Raw genomic sequence first — 17,440 nt, forward strand, 5'->3', positions numbered from 1 at the left:
CTTTGCGGGGGTCTGTTGTTTTGTCAGGAAAATTATACGGTTGTACAGGTGGTTTGTATGGATTGATAGCAAAGACAATAAAAATGAAAAAAATTATTGTGATCGTGGGGGTCTGTCACGAAATAGATGGGGTGACACTAGTTGCATCGGCAGACACTGTTGACCGATAGTATAGTCCTTTGTTGTGGCAGGAAAATTAGCTCTCTGTGCTGCATGTTTTTTTTTTCCAGGTAGCTGCCTTCTTATATATAAAAATATCCGACAGTGTCAACGTTGGTGTTTGTTGCGACGGACCACCCTCCGGATTTGTAATTCCACTACAAAAAAAAAAATTACCACTGCATAGGTACAGGGTTAACAGAGACTCAATATGACGGGAAAAGGGTCTTTTTATTACCTACTGTAGACCCGGTACAGGCGGTCCCTACTTAAGAACACCCGACTTACAGACGACCCCTAGTTACAAACAGACCTCTGTTTGTTAGTAAGTGACTGTACTTTAGCCCTTGGCTCCAATAAACAGCTGTAACAGTTACAGCTTTATTGTTACTCCTGGTTCTTATGACAACCCAACATTTTTAAAACCCAATTGTCACAGAGACCAAAAAAAATTCTGTCTGGGATTACAATGATAAAATATACAGTTCCGACTTACATACAAATTCAACTTAAGAACAAACCTACAGAACCGATCTTGTATGTAACCCGGGGACTGCCTGTACTAAGTGAGCTAAAGCCATACTATGATGCCACTTGTTGAAAAGCCACCCCTCTGATTGGCATCAGAGTAATAAGTGAGTACCCACTCTGATTCAAGTCTCTTTTAACTCCGCTCAACTTGATTGGAGCAGGGTCCTATTAGTACCTACTGTATCGAGTGAGCCAAAGCTGTACTACGATATTGCATGTTGAAAAGGCACCCCTCTGATTGGTCCTCATTAGTTGTGGGATCAGGGCAAGAAGTGGGTACCCATGTGAAACCAAACCTGGGACTTTGAAGGGGAAACTCGCCCTGATCCCACAACTAATGAGGACCAATCAGAGGGGTGCCTTTGTCGACAGGAAGGCTAGCAGTGTACATTGATATTAACATAGTCAGCGATTAAAACGGTCTGTCGTTTGGATGGAAAAGTTAGCAGTAGATCGGCTCGGCTCGGCCTACCATCTTCTGACATATCAGAGCCTCGGAGAGTGATGAACACTGTTAGTGTCTGTCGTGCAACTACTAGGACATTATTCAGTGCCTGACACCAGATGCCCCCATATGTAACCTAATGATGCCTAGAGTTTAATGTGAGGTCACGTTCGGATTTTTACGGGGTCAGGCACTAGACAGGACAGCGGAGACATCTCCAGTGTCTGAGCGGAATTGTCAAGATAAAAGTTGTTCATCACGATTAATCCATAATGTCTCAACCTGAATAATTTTCACTATTAGGCTACATTCACACACATGTATGGGGGACGTATATACGACCGATACTAGGGTACGGCGGGCATACATCGTGTGAATGTAGCCGTACCCAGAGCAGAGAACCGTCATCCATACTGTGGAGGATGCGGCACAATCGTATCATGGATGAATACAGTGTCCCATACCATGACAAGGTCCAGATAAAGCTTTACGTATTTTAGTGTTTCTGTCCTACAGTATTTATTGGCCCCATTTGTCGATTAGGCCACAGGGTTATTCTCATTCAAGACCTTCTGCGCCTTCGCCAACCTGCGCTTTTGTAGGATTTTATTAGCCATATATGACACCAGTTTTATACCTAAGGGCACCTAGAAGATATCTCAGGTTCTTAGAGAGTCTATGTGGTTTGCCTTAAATTATTATTAATTACTTGTGGCAGATCAATGGCTCCAGGGTTAAAACATAATTCAGCAGCTGCTGTACGGAAGCAGAAGCTTCTTCAGAGCAGAGCGTACCAGGCAGAGGGGTCATGTCAGAGAGGAGGGGGAGTCCGCTGTGCAGGGGAGACCTTGTCAGTAGGAAGGCTATCCTAGAGCGCAGCATAGCTGGCAGTGCAGAGCAAACCGAGGATAACGGCAGGGCTTTATCAGAAGCCGGGGAAATTGTATTTGAGCTCCTAAATGGAAGAGCAGTTTTGGACAATGTAGTTATTTGTCATTAATGCAATATTATATTAGCAATAATGCGGCACATTTTGTAAGCCTCATGCAACCGAATCCGTTGGGAGGCCCCAGATTTCCTAGCATTGCTTTTTAAAAACATTTTAAGGGGAGTGAGTGTGAAGAATAATAGCATAAAAGATAATAAAAATATAGGATATCAGACGTATGAATTCTTCTGATGCCCGTCTGATGGCTACGTCTCAGACTTGTTGATTATGAAATTGTGTCCATAGATAGTAACGTAAAGTTACGTGGCCTTGCCCTTGATTTTCTGTGATGTCTTGTCCATGGTGACATATTGTCACAGTTAGGCCCATTTAACACTTGCGAGTGTGATAAGTTGAAGTCGCATCACACTCGCAGCGAGTGCTGCCTGGATTTCCCGGCCCGAACGCTGCAAACCGGAACTGAACTGACATGCTGAGTTCAGTTCCGGTTTGCAGCGTTGGGGCCGGGCGGTCCAGGCAGCACTCGTTGCGAGTGTGATGCGACTTCAGCACATCACAATCGCAAGTGTGGAAGGGGCCTTAGGCTGGGTTCACATTACATTTTCTGTATAAGCTCAGCATATGTGTTGGGAAAGCTCCCGACACATACGGTGAACGTATCCATTGACATATGCTGGCAGACGGAGGCATAGTTGTTGCCTTCGTCTGACCAGTACACGTCGCATCCGGCGAAAAAGGCTGGATGAAAAGACGTGGAAAGTTACTTCTTTCCATCCTGCTGACTGAGTGTATACACCCAGCGTAGGTAATAAAAGCCTATGGGGAGTGTATGCAACATATTGGGGCAGATTTACTTACCCGGTCCTGTCATGATCCAGCGGCGCGTTCTCTGTCGAGGATTCGGGTCTTCTGGCGATTCACTAAGGTAGTGCGCCCCATGTCCACCAGGTGTCGCTGCTGCGCTGAAGTCCTCCGGAGTCCGCTGGAGTTCACCATCCGTTGCTGGGTGCAGGTAAGCGCGTGTCAAGCGACACATTTTAGAAAAAAATAAATTGGCAGTTTTTCCGAATCCATTGGGTTTTCCGATGGCTGCGCCCCCCCGATTTTCGTCATGGGCATGCCAGCACCTATGCGCCACAATCCAATCGCGTGCGCTAAAAACCCGGGGCAACTCGGCGCAAAACTGTGATTTTCGGGTAATGCGACGCCAGGTAGCGATTCGAGCCCTTAGTAAATGACCCCCAATGTATCCATCCTCCAGGCTCGCTGAGTGGTTACTTCAATCAGCAGGAGGGGGGACCTGGCAAACATCGGCAGCAGCCAATCACCAGCTGCTGCAGTTGTACACTCCTACCCCCAGATTGGGAATGTGCCCAATGTGTCCTTACAACGTATGGCACACAATGTGATGTGTACCCAGCCTTAAAGAAGTATTTCAATTATATCATCAGGAAGACAGCAGCCAAGAGGAGTTTAATCATCTCTATGGAGAAGGCTACAATAGAACTCGGTTATGTCCCAATGGTGGGACCTCCCCTGATCTCACCTTAGTCTTGTTTAACTGACTAGTTCACAACTCCAGTCATGGATTTTGTCCTTTTAACACTTTTCTGAAGTGGAAAAATCTCTTTGCTAAAGAAAAAGTCTACAAATCCTCCCATCGACATGAATTGGGGATGGATTTTGAGGAGGAATTTTCCACTTAATCCTTTGGCTACATTCACACGATGTATGCCCGCCGTATCGTATTACGCTGCTCACCCCCGCCCCTCTCCATAGGAAGATACAGCGCACAGCGCCGTATCACGGGAAAAGATAGGACATGTCCTATCTTTTTCCGGGCTACGGAGCGGTATGGTGCTGCACATGTGCTGCACCGTACTGCTCCCGTAAAGGACCGTGAGCCCATAAAAGTGTATGGGGGAGGTATATCGGCCGTACATACGTCGGCCGTATATACGTCCCCCATACATGTGTGTGAATGTAGCCTTTGTGTGAACTTGATTTTACAGACGTGATATAGGCGAGAAATGTACTCCCTCCTGCCCACCACAAGTTTAGCCTTTAGCATAGATGCAAAGAAAACACAGGTTGCATTTTATGTAGTAATACCAGTTCAGTTTTCTTGTGCCAAAAAGAAAAACTTGTAACTTGCAATCCTGCCCTCTTAAATACAGACCAATGGTTAATTATTAACCCAAGAAACTTTACTAGCTGAGCTTTGCATGATTAAACTCAAGACACAACCCACTGTTAGTTGTAGATGGTCATCGCTGATGCGTCTACGGCCTGTTGCCCATGAGCGAATTTGTTCTGACAAACTTGCCCCGTTCGCATGCGAATGCCGAGCCTATAACTGTTAGGTTATTACGCAGAGTTCCCTTCGGCAGTTGTAGTTTACCTGGACACCCACGGACCATGTTTGTCTGAGGAAAACTTTGTGGGCAACGGGCCTAAGTCTTTCTTTTGATTGCTTCGAAGGCTTTTACTTGTAGAAATTGAATGTATACGGGTAAATCATTAAAGAGCATTTCTCATTTGGAGCTAAGGTAGGAATCCCAAGCCTACAGTAGTTGTGCCAGGTCTGGAAAGCACTTGGTCGGGTGCCATTTATCTGCACTCGCCGTTGAAGCCCCGCAAAGGCATCCTTTATGTGCGTCCTAGTCAGTGTATATGCAACGGTGGGATTAGATGTTACAATCAATGGTGTCATGTCTGCATGGACTGTCCGATAGTCCCTTGACGTCCCATTTTTCAAAAGAAACAAGGAAAGCAACAGGTTGGATTTTAACCTGGCCAGCAGCTTCGGTGTCTGCCAGCCACTTCTTTCCCAGTGGGAGATGAAGCAGACAGCTGGCTCGGAGAACAGTTGTTTAGCTGACAGCAGTCTGAGCGTGAACATGGTTCAGTGGGTAATATAGGGAATAAAATTATGTTTTTAGATACGAGGCAAGTAAAATTGCGCCATTTATTTAAAAGTTTTTGGTGCTTAGGTGCTCTTGAGTTATATTTGACCATCCTGAAGTAGCCCGAAATTCACTTTGTGTGTTATCAAAAGCCCTGGTAGCGGCTTAACCCATCCATTGCCACCTTAGATGAGCTCAGCAGTAGTGCACGGAGAGATGATTATCTCGAACATCTTGGCAAATTGTTATAAACCACAAGTAAGGTCTCTTGCACACTACTGCGTTCAGCCGAGGAGACATGGTCCATGGACCGAAGATCACAGTTTTCTACGATGCAATTAGCTCCAGCCTCGGCACAACACTGACGTTCTCAGTGCAGGGGGCCATTACTCCCGCCGTGAAGCTGCTACCCACAGAATCATCGGAAGCTACAATGCTGCATCGGGTTGGAGAACTATTTTCAGTCTGGGGAGCGCAAAAAGCCAACACACCGGACACTTTTCCCACAATCGGCACAGTCCTTTGCATGAGCCCTAACTGAAATGCTATGGAGATCCTGTAAATTTCCCTCCGAACCAATGACACAGCACAAGGTCCGTTTACAGGCGATGATACCACGTGTGGCAATGGATAATATTACAAGCATTTGCGGACTCCAGATTACAAGAAGCAATATCAATTTTTTGATCAACGACAAGCTATCTTCCTTTGGTTAGGCGAATAAATAGCCTCACAGAGATTTTCATTCGGTTTCCCATAACCCCTTGCACACAAGGAGGTTGCGCTGTATCTCCACCGTGAAGAGTCACACTTTTGGAAAATCTGTTGTTTTAGGCTGCTAGGCGTCTCGGCAGACAGCGACTCAGCAGGGTCTCCGGGATTCACAACTTTATGGGAAAATATACGCAATAATCGGGGTTCAGTGTCTGCTCCGGGAAAGTGGGCCATATGTGGTCGGAAGCAAAAGATTAGGTTAGGTGGAAAGATCTAGGCTGCCCCTCTTCTTGATAATTTCTCCGTTAATTAAAAGCTGATGCACGACTTAAGGTGTCAAGTAGGGACGTGGAGTCACCTCAGAATCGGAGTCGACAAGATTATGTCATTACCCCAGTGACCTGACAGCTCTGAGAATCACACGAAGAAAGGACATTATTCCAGCTAAATAGCAATTTTTTTTCCCGACAAGCCATCGGGAGGGGGGGGGGAGAATACAGTGTAATAACGCAATTACCCTTCCCCCTGCAAATGTTTTTTTTTTATTTTTAATCCCCAACATCTTTTGTTGTGCAGATGAATAGATTTTGTTCTTTTGTTCTATAAAATAAAAAAGAAATTTATATATTTTTTTGCAGAACTCAAAATGGCTTCCTGCAGCACGCTGCTCATTTGTTTATTTTTTTTTTTTTCTTTTCTTCCTTTCAGCCAAGAAGAAGAAAGACAATAAATATATATTTCTTTTGTGAGCCGAGGGAGGGGTGAGGCATTCAGCAGTCATGCTCAGTCTGACATCAGACTCACATTAAGATTTAACTCTGCGTGCAAAGCCGGATGCCTCGTCTGGAAACGGATGACAGCGAGAAAGAGGGAAAAAAAAAACTTAATTATAAGATTTAATAACGATCCATCAACCGGTCATCGTTAGGACGTTACCCCCCCCCCGTTATAGGTTAAAATGGATGGGGCTTCAGTCACAATGCAGTTCAGAAAGTGTCACAAGTCTGAATCTACAGCAAGATACAAGAGGGGTGGGGGGAAGGCACCCAATTTTCACATGTGCACCAAGAAGAACATTTTGATCTTCCTTGCATCGTTACGCGAGCGATCGGCAAAACACACATTGCAGACCCTTACCCATCGCGGAAAAATATAAAAGGAGAGCAACATCAGACGTCACGTGACACGTCGAACAGATGTATAATTTATGCTTTAAAAAAAAAAAGCCTCGATAATTTATGAAAACAAGAGAGACGGGAAACAGGCAGAAGAGCGGAGGGGAAAAACGGGGAGGCGAAAAGCAGCAACAAGATGATTGGAGACAATGACAGACATCGGAAGACGCGGTGTTCTGGTTGAAAGCGCGTTCATCGTGCACGGCGAGCCGAGGGAAATTATTTATTATTAATTTTTAAAAATTATAAATATTCAATTAATCTCATGATACAATATGAAAAAAAGCAGCGTCTAGGGTTCCACATGAGAGAAGGTGTGTGTATATATATATACATTGTGTACACAAGAATTACAGGAACACCGTATAACCCAGACCCAAATAAGACTGGACAGTTTGGTGGCAAAAGAGATTGGCCCAGATTTACTAAAGCCACGGCACCAGTTTTCTGTCGGACTTTGCACGTTCTTTTAGGTGCAAACTGATTGCACAGGTATTTAAGAAGTGTCCGTGCCTCTTTGGTGTCGCGCGTGTACTATTCCTGGTGCAAAACAAAATTGTGCACTGTAGGGGGCGCTCCGGTGCTCAGTCAGACCGTGCGCAACAATTATCATGCAGAATACGACAAAAATGTGTCTCGCACGCCCCATGTTAAAGGTGCACCAAATAAAAGTTGGTGCACTCTGTCGGGGCAGTGCAGGGGGCGCCAGATTCATGAAGAACGGGCGCCAGAAATGATGAATCTGGCGCCCCCTGCACTATACACAGGTAACTGCATAATTTATATTTTTATAAACTTTAATTTATAAATCTCAGGATCACGGAGCTTCTAAAGCAGCGTTCAAAGCTTTTTGTATGCACTCGGCTGCACCTAAAAACAAATATATATTGTGTGCCCCCCAGTCCGTAAGTCCATCTATATAATGTCCCATTTCCGGGCAGTCCCTGGTCTAAAATGCCCTCTGTTCTGCAAGTACCTAATTTTAGCCTCGAGTATAAGCCCAGGGTGGGAAATCCATCTACTTCTCTTCTATAAACTGTCCAGCAGCCTCCCCTCACTAAGGAAATGTTTGCAGCAGCCTCCCCATCATTAAATCTGCTGGTAGATGGCAGATGTGGCTGTAAGAAGTAAGGGACCCCCTGTTACCCTGTTTGTGGCGCACTTTGTGCAGGTGACCAGACATAGGACCGGCTCTATAATTAGTAGTCGCTCGCTCACAGTCGATGGGGGCCGTGAAACAACTGCCGATTTTTGGACATGTTTTACCTAATGCATTTCAAAATGCAAACAAGAGGTTTATGTGATGTTAAAGGAAAGCTGCTCTGTACTGCAGTATACGGCATTGCTGCACAGTATTCATTACAACATGGCAACCCCCGAGGTAGCGACGATCGTCTTGTAAATGCTGGCGGCGGCATTGGAAGGGTTAATACCCGCGATTGGTGCAAGCACCGGCTGCAGGTATTATTGGTGGGCGTTGTTGCAATACTGCGCGGTGCATCAAGGGGTTACAATTATGCTAATGAGGCAGAGGGGCTCTGGTGGGCATTTTCAGAGCCCCTCTGTGCTGTAGGGTCACAGGCTGTTACACTGAGCAAAACCTGTCTCCCTTGCCCCTGCTCCCCCCCCCCCCCTCGCCTCCATCTGCCTGTGGAATCTAATAGAGTAACCGCAAGTGAAAAGATATCAGAGAGGGGCTCTGGAAACCCCCCCCCCCCCCCCCAGAGACCCTCAGGTTCATTAACATATTTTTAAAACTTAATTTTAGAAGGAAGGATGCCCATGGATATAAATCCATATTTCACAGTCCTCCTGCTACTAACAACATACAAAAAAGTCTGAATGCACACATCTCCAGGTAGATTACCTCATTACATTATGCACAGAGCACAGCAGTGTGAGTACAAGTGCCCCTTATGCACTTGGAGAAGCTACAATCCTGGAATATGAATCCATATCTCACAGTCCTGCTGTTAGTGACAAAAAAAGACAAGGTCTGATTACACATCTCTCCAGGGACAATACATAACACTGGCTGCAGAGAGCACAGAGCACAGCAGTGTGAGGTCTGATTACACATCTCTCCAGGGACAATACATAACACTGGCTGCAGAGAGCAAAGAGCACAGCAGTGTGAGGACAACCACTAATACAACCCTGGAATATAAATCCATATTTCACAGTCCTGCTGCTACTAACATACACAAAGGTTATAGGTGTATATACTTGTGTGTAGATCTCTATGGTTCCAATGCAGTGAGAATATAAGGGAGAGAATTCACTAAAACCGTTGATACATATATAAGAAATAACTGGAATTTCCTCGTAGTTCTCCTGCAGTTTATAATGTAAAAACAGAGATTTTATTCGGCAAGTAATAAGATGGCACGTGGCCCGTGCAGGGCGGGTACTTCAGGCAGCGGGACTCACTATAGATTGGCTACTGCACATAACAGGCACTACTACTACCACCACCATCATCACAGTTCTGTCAGGTCGTCGTTGAAGTACAGGTGTATGCTGGCCGTGAACGAATCACAATCCATCCTCAGCTCATCAAACTCCTCGTCCTCATCGCGCACCCCGTTATCCTCCAGCGTCAGCTCCATATTCAGGGGCGCCCCGCAATACTTCCAGGTGTAGCTCCCGGCATGGGCGTTGTATGGCAAATACCGAGCCAGGATCTCCCACACCGTCTCCTCCGAGCACACCTGCAGCAGCAACGCCACATAATAATAATTACTCCAGTTATATAATGCACACAGCTCACCAGATCAGTCCTCTATCACTGCAGGGGGGGGGGGGGCAGACTCATAGCTCCTCCTCCTGTCTGTAACACACTGCAGGGGGAGGGGCAGACTCATAGCTCCTCCTCCTGTCTGTAACACACTGCAGGGGGAGGGGCAGACTCATAGCTCCTCCTCCTGTCTGCAACACACTGCAGGGGGAGGGGCAGACTCATAGCTCCTCCTCCTGTCTGTAACACAATGCAGGGGGAGGGGCAGACTCATAGCTCCTCCTCCTGTCTATAACACCCTGCAAGGGGAGGGGCAAACTCATAGCTCCTCCTCCTGTATCACCCTACAAGGGGCAGACTCATAGCTCCTCCTCCTGTATCACCCTACAAGGGGCAGACTCATAGCTCCTCCTCCTGTCTGTATCACCCTGCAAGGGAAGGGGCAAACTCATAGCTCCTCCTCCTGTCTGTATCACCCTGCAGGGGGAGGGGCAGACTCATAGCTCCTCCTCCTGTCTGTAACACTGCAGGGGGAGGGGCAAACTCATAGCTCCTCCTCCTGTCTGTAACACAATGCAGGGGGAGGGGCAGACTCATAGCTCCTCCTCCTGTCTGTAGCACAATGCAGGGGGGGGCAGACTCATAGCTCCTCCTCCTGTCTATAACATCCTGCAAGGGGAGGGGCAAACTCATAGCTCCTCCTCCTGTATCACCCTACAAGGGGCAGACTCATAGCTCCTCCTCCTGTCTGTATCACCCTGCAAGGGGAGGGGCAAACTCATAGCTCCTCCTCTTGTTTGTAACACCCTGCAGGGGGAGGGGTAGACTCATAGCTCCTCCTCCTCCTGTCTGTAACACTGCAGGGGGAGGGGCAAACTCATAGCTCCTCCTCCTGTCTGTATTACGATGCAGGGGGAGGGGCAAACTCATAGCTACACCTACTGTCTGTATCACCCTGCAAGAGGAGGGGCAGACCTATAGTTCCTCTTCCTGCCTGTATCAACCTGCAGGGGGAGGGGCAAACTCATAGCTCCTCCTGTGTGTATCACCCTGCAGGACAGGCTCATAGCTCCGCCCTTTGTCTGCATCACCCTGCAAAGTGGGGGGTGGGGGCCAGATACATATCCCCTCCTTTCTTTATCACCCTGTAGGGGGAGGGGCAGACTCATAGCCCCTCCTCCTGTTTTACCCTACAGGGGGAGGGGCAAATTAGTAGCTCCTCCTCCTTTCTGGGTCACCCTGCAGGGGGAGGGGCAAAATAATAGCTCCTCCTCCTTTCTGTATCACCCTGTAGGGGGAGAGGCAGACTAATAGCTCTTCCTCCTGTTGCATTACCCTGCAGGGGGAGGGACAGATATATATCTCCTCCTCCTTCTGTCTGTATCACTCTGCAGGGGGAGTGGCAAACTCATAGCTTCTCCTCCTGTTTGTACCACCCTGCAGCGGAAGGAGCAGACTCATAGCTCCTCCTCCTGTCTGTGTCGCCCTGTAGGAGGAGGGGCAGATTCATTGCTCCTCCTTCTATCTGTATCACCCTGCGGGGGGAGTGGCAGGCTTAGCTCCTCCTTCTGTCTGTCCTTCAGGTTAGCATCGCATATTTACCTCTAGAATTTGCTCTTGAGATGTTAATGTGTTGATGATTCGGATTATCCTGGTTTTGGAAGACAAGATTCCGACCTCATAGGATGGATCTTTCCACCAGGGACGTCCGAAGTCTGTGTCCCAATCTGAGCTGGGATAGGACGGTGGCACGTGGAGGAAGCGTCCCTGGGGCGTGTAGTATTTCAGGCAGCCAGTCTGCGGATCTATGTAGGTCTTGATCTGTGGAGACAAATGCAGAAATGAGGAACATAACCCGGTCAGGAAGGGGGTGACGGCCCTAACATTGTCTCCTCCATCAAGACCCATTCACCCACTGCAAACAGAAATAAATATAGGCGTCATGGAACTCAGTGATGACTCTGTATTCAGTGAGCTCCCCCTAGTGGTGACAGAGGATCACGGAGAAGACCAAAGGTATATAAAGGTATTGAGATAACTGCTGTGATGCGTCCTGGATGTCCTGTCACTTTTAATGTTATAGACAAATAACCTCTTTATACCAGCACTGAGCTGCGAGTCCTATATAATCACATATCCATATGTCTCCAGCAAATAGAGAGAGAACATAATACAGAATACTTAGTGACCTCCTATGATTTAGGGGTCTGGGCTCCTAACACATAACCTCTGGGGGTGTCACACGGTGATAGACACTTACGTCTCCAGTCTTCAGATTGAACCAGTGACTAATGTCCTTCCCTGCCGCCTCAATGATCGGCTTCAATAAAATGTCACCTGAGGGAAGACGTTAATATCAGTGGAGCAAAGACACAAATAGATAAGGAAGGTGGGGTCACGCTAGAAGAGCCGGGGGGGGGGGGGACGAGAGAGAGAGGGAGGGGGAACCGGGGGAGACGAGAGAGAGAGGGAGGGGGGACCGGGGGAGACGAGAGAGAGAGGGAGGGGGGACCGGGGGAGACGAGAGAGAGAGGGAGGGGGGACCGGGGGAGACGAGAGAGAGAGAGGGGGGACCGGGGGAGACGAGAGAGAGAGAGAGGGAGGGGGGACCGGGGGAGACGAGAGAGAGAGAGAGGGAGGGAGGACCGGGGGAGACACGAGAGAGGGAGGGGGGACCGGGGGAGACGAGAGAGGGAGGGGGGACCGGGGGAGACGAGAGAGGGAGGGGGGACCGGGGGAGACGAGAGAGGGAGGGGGGACCGGGGGAGACGAGAGAGGGAGGGGGGACCGGGGGAGACGAGAGAGGGAGGGGGGACCGGGGGAGACGAGAGAGGGAGGGGGGACCGGGGGAGACGAGAGAGAGAGGGAGGGGGGTCCGGGGGAGACGAGAGAGAGGGGGGACCGGGGAGACACGAGAGAGAGGGGGGGGACGAGAGAGAGAGGGAGGGGGGACCGGGGGAGACGAGAGAGAGAGAGAGGGAGGGGGGACCGGGGTAGACGAGAGAGAGAGAGAGGGAGGGGGGACCGGGGTAGACACGAGAGAGAGAGGGAGGGGGGACCGGGGGAGACGAGAGAGGGAGGGGGGAACGGGGGAGACGAGAGAGGGAGGGGGGACCGGGGGAGACGAGAGAGGGAGGGGGGACCGGGGGAGACGAGAGAGAGAGGGAGGGGGGACCGGGGGAGACACGAGAGAGAGGGAGGGGGGACCGGGGGAGACACGAGAGAGAGGGAGGGGGGACCGGGGGAGACACGAGAGAGGGAGGGGGGACCGTGGGAGACACGAGAGAGGGAGGGGGGACCAGGGGAGACGAGAGGGAGGGGGGACCGGGGGAGACGAGAGAGAGGGAGGGGGGACCGGGGGAGACGAGAGAGAGAGAGGGAGGGGGGAACGGAGGAGACACAAGAGAGAGAGAGGGAGGGGGGAACGGAGGAGACACAAGAGAGAGAGAGGGGGGACCGGGGGAGGCGAGAGAGAGAGAGGGGGGACCGGGGGAGACGAGAGAGAGAGGGGGGGGACCGGGGGAGACGAGAGAGAGAGGGGGGGGACCGGGGGAGACGAGAGAGGGAGGGGGGACCGGGGGAGACGAGAGAGGGAGGGGGGACCGGGGGAGACGAGAGAGGGAGGGGGGACCGGGGGAGACGAGAGAGGGGGGAACGGGGGAGACGAGAGAGGGAGGGGGGACCGGGGGAGACGAGAGAGGGAGGGGGGACCGGGGGAGACGAGAGAGAGAGGGAGGGGGGTCCGGGGGAGACGAGAGAGAGAGGGAGGGGGGTCCGGGGGAGACGAGAGAGAGGGGGGACCGGGGAGACACGAGAGAGAGGGGGGGGACGAGAGAGAGAGAGGGGGGACCGGGGGAGACACGAGAGAGGGAGGGGGGACCGGGGGAGACACGAGAGAGGGAGGGGGGACCGGGGGAGACACGACAGAGGGAGGGGGGACCGTGGGAGACACGAGAGAGGGAGGGGGGACCGTGGGAGACACGAGAGAGGGAGGGGGGACCGTGGGAGACACAAGAGAGGGAGGGGGGACCGTGGGAGACACGAGAGAGGGAGGGGGGACCGTGGGAGACACAAGAGAGGGAGGGGGGACCGTGGGAGACACGAGAGAGGGAGGGGGGACCGTGGGAGACACGAGAGAGGGAGGGGGGACCGGGGGAGACACGAGAGAGGGAGGGGGGACCGGGGGAGACACGAGAGAGGGAGGGGGGACCGGGGGAGACACGAGAGAGAGAGAGGGAGGGGGGACCGGGGGAGACACGAGAGAGGGAGAGGGAGGGGGGACCGGGGGAGACACGAGAGAGGGAGGGGGACCGGGGGAGACACGAGAGAGAGAGGGAGGGGGGACCGGGGGAGACGAGAGAGAGGGAGGGGGGACCAGGGGAGACGAGAGAGAGGGAGGGGGGACCGGGGGAGACGAGAGAGAGAGAGGGGGGACCGGGGGAGGCGAGAGAGAGAGAGGGGGGACCGGGGGAGACGAGAGAGGGAGAGGGGGGTCCGGGGGAGACGAGAGAGAGAGGGAGGGGGGACCGGGGGAGACGAGAGAGAGAGGGAGGGGGGTCCGGGGGAGACGAGAGAGAGGGAGGGGGGTCCGGGGGAGACGAGAGAGAGGGAGAGGGAGGGGGGACCGGGGGAGACGAGAGAGAGAGGGGGGACCGGGGGAGACGAGAGAGGGAGGGGGGACCGGGGGAGACGAGAGAGGGAGGGGGGACCGGGGGAGACGAGAGAGGGAGGGGGGACCGGGGGAGACGAGAGAGGGAGGGGGGACCGGGGGAGACGAGAGAGGGAGGGGGGACCGGGGGAGACGAGAGAGGGAGGGGGGACCGGGGGAGACGAGAGAGGGAGGGGGGACCGGGGGAGACGAGAGAGGGAGGGGGGACCGGGGGAGACGAGAGAGGGAGGGGGGACCGGGGGAGACGAGAGAGAGAGGGAGGGGGGTCCGGGGGAGACGAGAGAGAGGGGGGACCGGGGAGACACGAGAGAGAGGGGGGGGACGAGAGAGAGAGGGAGGGGGGACCGGGGGAGACGAGAGAGAGAGAGAGGGAGGGGGGACCGGGGGAGACGAGAGAGAGAGAGAGGGAGGGGGGACCGGGGGAGACGAGAGAGAGAGGGAGGGGGGACCGGGGGAGACACGAGAGAGAGAGGGAGGGGGGACCGGGGGAGACACGAGAGAGAGAGGGAGGGGGGACCGGGGGAAACGAGAGAGGGAGGGGGGAACGGGGGAGACGAGAGAGGGAGGGGGGACCGGGGGAGACGAGAGAGGGAGGGGGGACCGGGGGAGACGAGAGAGAGAGGGAGGGGGAGACGAGAGAGGGAGGGGGGACCGGGGGAGACGAGAGAGGGAGGGGGGACCGGGGGAGACGAGAGGGAGGGGGGAACGGGGGAGACACGAGAGAGAGGGGCACCAGGGGAGACACGAGAGAGGGAGGGGGGACCGTGGGAGACACGAGAGAGGGAGGGGGGACCGTGGGAGACACGAGAGAGGGAGGGGGGACCGTGGGAGACACGAGAGAGGGAGGGGGGACCGGGGGAGACACGAGAGAGGGAGGGGGGACCGGGGGAGACACGAGAGAGGGAGGGGGGACCGGGGGAGACACGAGAGAGGGAGGGGGGACCGGGGGAGACACGAGAGAGGGAGGGGGACCGGGGGAGACACGAGAGAGGGAGGGGGACCGGGGGAGACACGAGAGAGAGAGGGAGGGGGGACCGGGGGAGACGAGAGAGAGAGGGAGGGGGGACCGGGGGAGACGAGAGAGAGGGAGGGGGGACCGGGGGAGACGAGAGAGAGAGAGGGAGGACCGGGGGAGACGAGAGAGAGAGAGGGAGGGGGGACCGGGGGAGACGCGAGAGAGAGAGAGGGAGGGGGGAACGGAGGAGACACGAGAGAGAGAGAGGGAGGGGGGAACGGAGGAGACACGAGAGAGAGAGAGGGAGGGGGGAACGGAGGAGACACGAGAGAGAGAGAGGGAGGGGGGACCGGGGGAGACACGAGAGAGAGGGAGGGGGATTTGGGGGAGACGAGAGAGAGGGGGGACCGGGGAGACACGAGAGAGAGGGGGGGACGAGAGAGAGAGGGAGGGGGGACCGGGGGAGACGAGAGAGAGGGAGGGGGGACCGGGGGAGACGAGAGAGGGAGGGGGGACCGGGGGAGACGAGAGAGGGAGGGGGGACCGGGGGAGACGAGAGGGAGGGGGGACCGGGGGAGACACGAGAGAGAGGGGCACCAGGGGAGACACGAGAGAGAGGGGCACCAGGGGAGACACGAGAGGGAGGGGGGACCTGGGGAGACGAGAGAGAGGGAGGGGGGACCGGGGGAGACGAGAGAGAGGGAGGGGGGACCGGGGGAGACGAGAGAGAGGGAGGGGGGACCGGGGGAGACGAGAGAGAGGGAGGGGGGACCGGGGGAGACGAGAGAGAGGGAGGGGGGACCGGGGGAGACGAGAGAGAGGGAGGGGGGACCGGGGGAGACGAGAGAGAGGGAGGGGGGACCGGGGGAGACGAGAGAGAGGGAGGGGGGACCGGGGGAGACGAGAGAGAGGGTGGGAGGGAGACCGGGGGGAGACGAGAGAGAGGGTGGGAGGGAGACCGGGGGGAGACGAGAGAGAGAGGGAGGGGGGACCGGGGGAGACGAGAGAGAGAGGGAGGGGGGACCGGGGGAGACGAGAGAGAGAGGGAGGGGGGACCGGGGGAGACGAGAGAGAGAGGGAGGGGGGACCGGGGGAGACGAGAGAGAGGGAGGGGGGACCGGGGGAGACGAGAGAGAGGGAGGGGGGACCGGGGGAGACGAGAGAGAGGGAGGGGGGACCGGGGGAGACGAGAGAGAGGGAGGGGGGACCGGGGGAGACGAGAGAGAGGGAGGGGGGACCGGGGGAGACGAGAGAGAGGGAGGGGGGACCGGGGGAGACGAGAGAGAGGGTGGGAGGGAGACCGGGGGGAGACGAGAGAGAGAGGGAGGGGGGACCGGGGGAGACGAGAGAGAGGGAGGGGGGACCGGGGGAGACGAGAGAGAGGGTGGGAGGGAGACCGGGGGGAGACCGGGGGGAGACGAGAGAGAGCGTGGGAGGGAGACCGGGGGGAGACGAGAGAGAGAGTGGGAGGGAGACGAGAGAGAGAGTGGGAGGGAGACCGGGGGGAGACGAGAGAGAGAGAGAGAGGGAGGGGGGACCGGGGGAGACGAGAGAGAGAGTGGGAGGCGGGGGGGACCGGGGGAGACGAGAGAGAGAGGGAGGGGGGGCCGGGGGAGACGAGAGAGGGAGGGGGGAACGGGGGAGACGAGAGAGGGAGGGGGGACCGGGGGAGACGAGAGAGGGAGGGGGGGCCGGGGGAGACGAGAGAGGGAGGGGGGAACGGGGGAGACGAGAGAGGGAGGGGGGACCGGGGGAGACGAGAGAGGGAGGGGGGACCGGGGGAGACGAGAGAGGGAGGGGGGACCGGGGGAGACGAGAGAGGGAGGGGGGACCGGGGGAGACGAGAGAGAGAGTGGGAGGGGGACCGGGGGGAGACGAGAGAGAGAGGAGCAGGAGAAAGACAGAGGAAGGGGGGACAGAGTAGGAGAGAGGGTCTGGGGCAGTGTCAGCTCTCTTATCACCTCTGTGTTTCTTGGCCAGGGGGGTGAGGTCGTACACCCGGCCCCGGTAGGACACCCACAGGTCGGTCAGGGTGCAGTGGCGGGAGACCTCCCGGGGGGTGTAGTGCGGGGCTCTGGCCGGTCTCATCACTGACTCTCAGCTGCTCCCTGGCGTTTCCCAGGTAACAGGACGCTCTCGCGGCCATCTCCTACGTCACTTCCGCCCTCTCTCTCGGTTTCCGCGTTCCATCTGCAGCTGT

General features: G+C 54.6%; 1 protein-coding gene across 1 annotated transcript; it reads right to left on the reverse strand.

Annotated features, from left to right (window-relative positions):
- Nucleotides 1-9,219: 9,219 nt before the first annotated feature.
- On the reverse strand, nucleotides 9,220-17,435 carry CYB5D1 (cytochrome b5 domain containing 1). Its single transcript, XM_072149925.1, has 4 exons — nucleotides 17,202-17,435; nucleotides 11,877-11,953; nucleotides 11,219-11,437; nucleotides 9,220-9,590 (listed from the first exon to the last, which is right to left on the reverse strand). The coding sequence occupies exons 1-4, from the start codon at nucleotides 17,326-17,328 to the stop codon at nucleotides 9,360-9,362; spliced, it is 654 nt and encodes a 217-aa protein (XP_072006026.1). The 5' UTR covers nucleotides 17,329-17,435; the 3' UTR covers nucleotides 9,220-9,359.
- Nucleotides 17,436-17,440: the final 5 nt, after the last annotated feature.

This window comes from Engystomops pustulosus, chromosome 4, assembly GCF_040894005.1.
Source record: "Engystomops pustulosus chromosome 4, aEngPut4.maternal, whole genome shotgun sequence".
NCBI classification, from domain to species: Eukaryota; Metazoa; Chordata; class Amphibia; order Anura; family Leptodactylidae; genus Engystomops; species Engystomops pustulosus.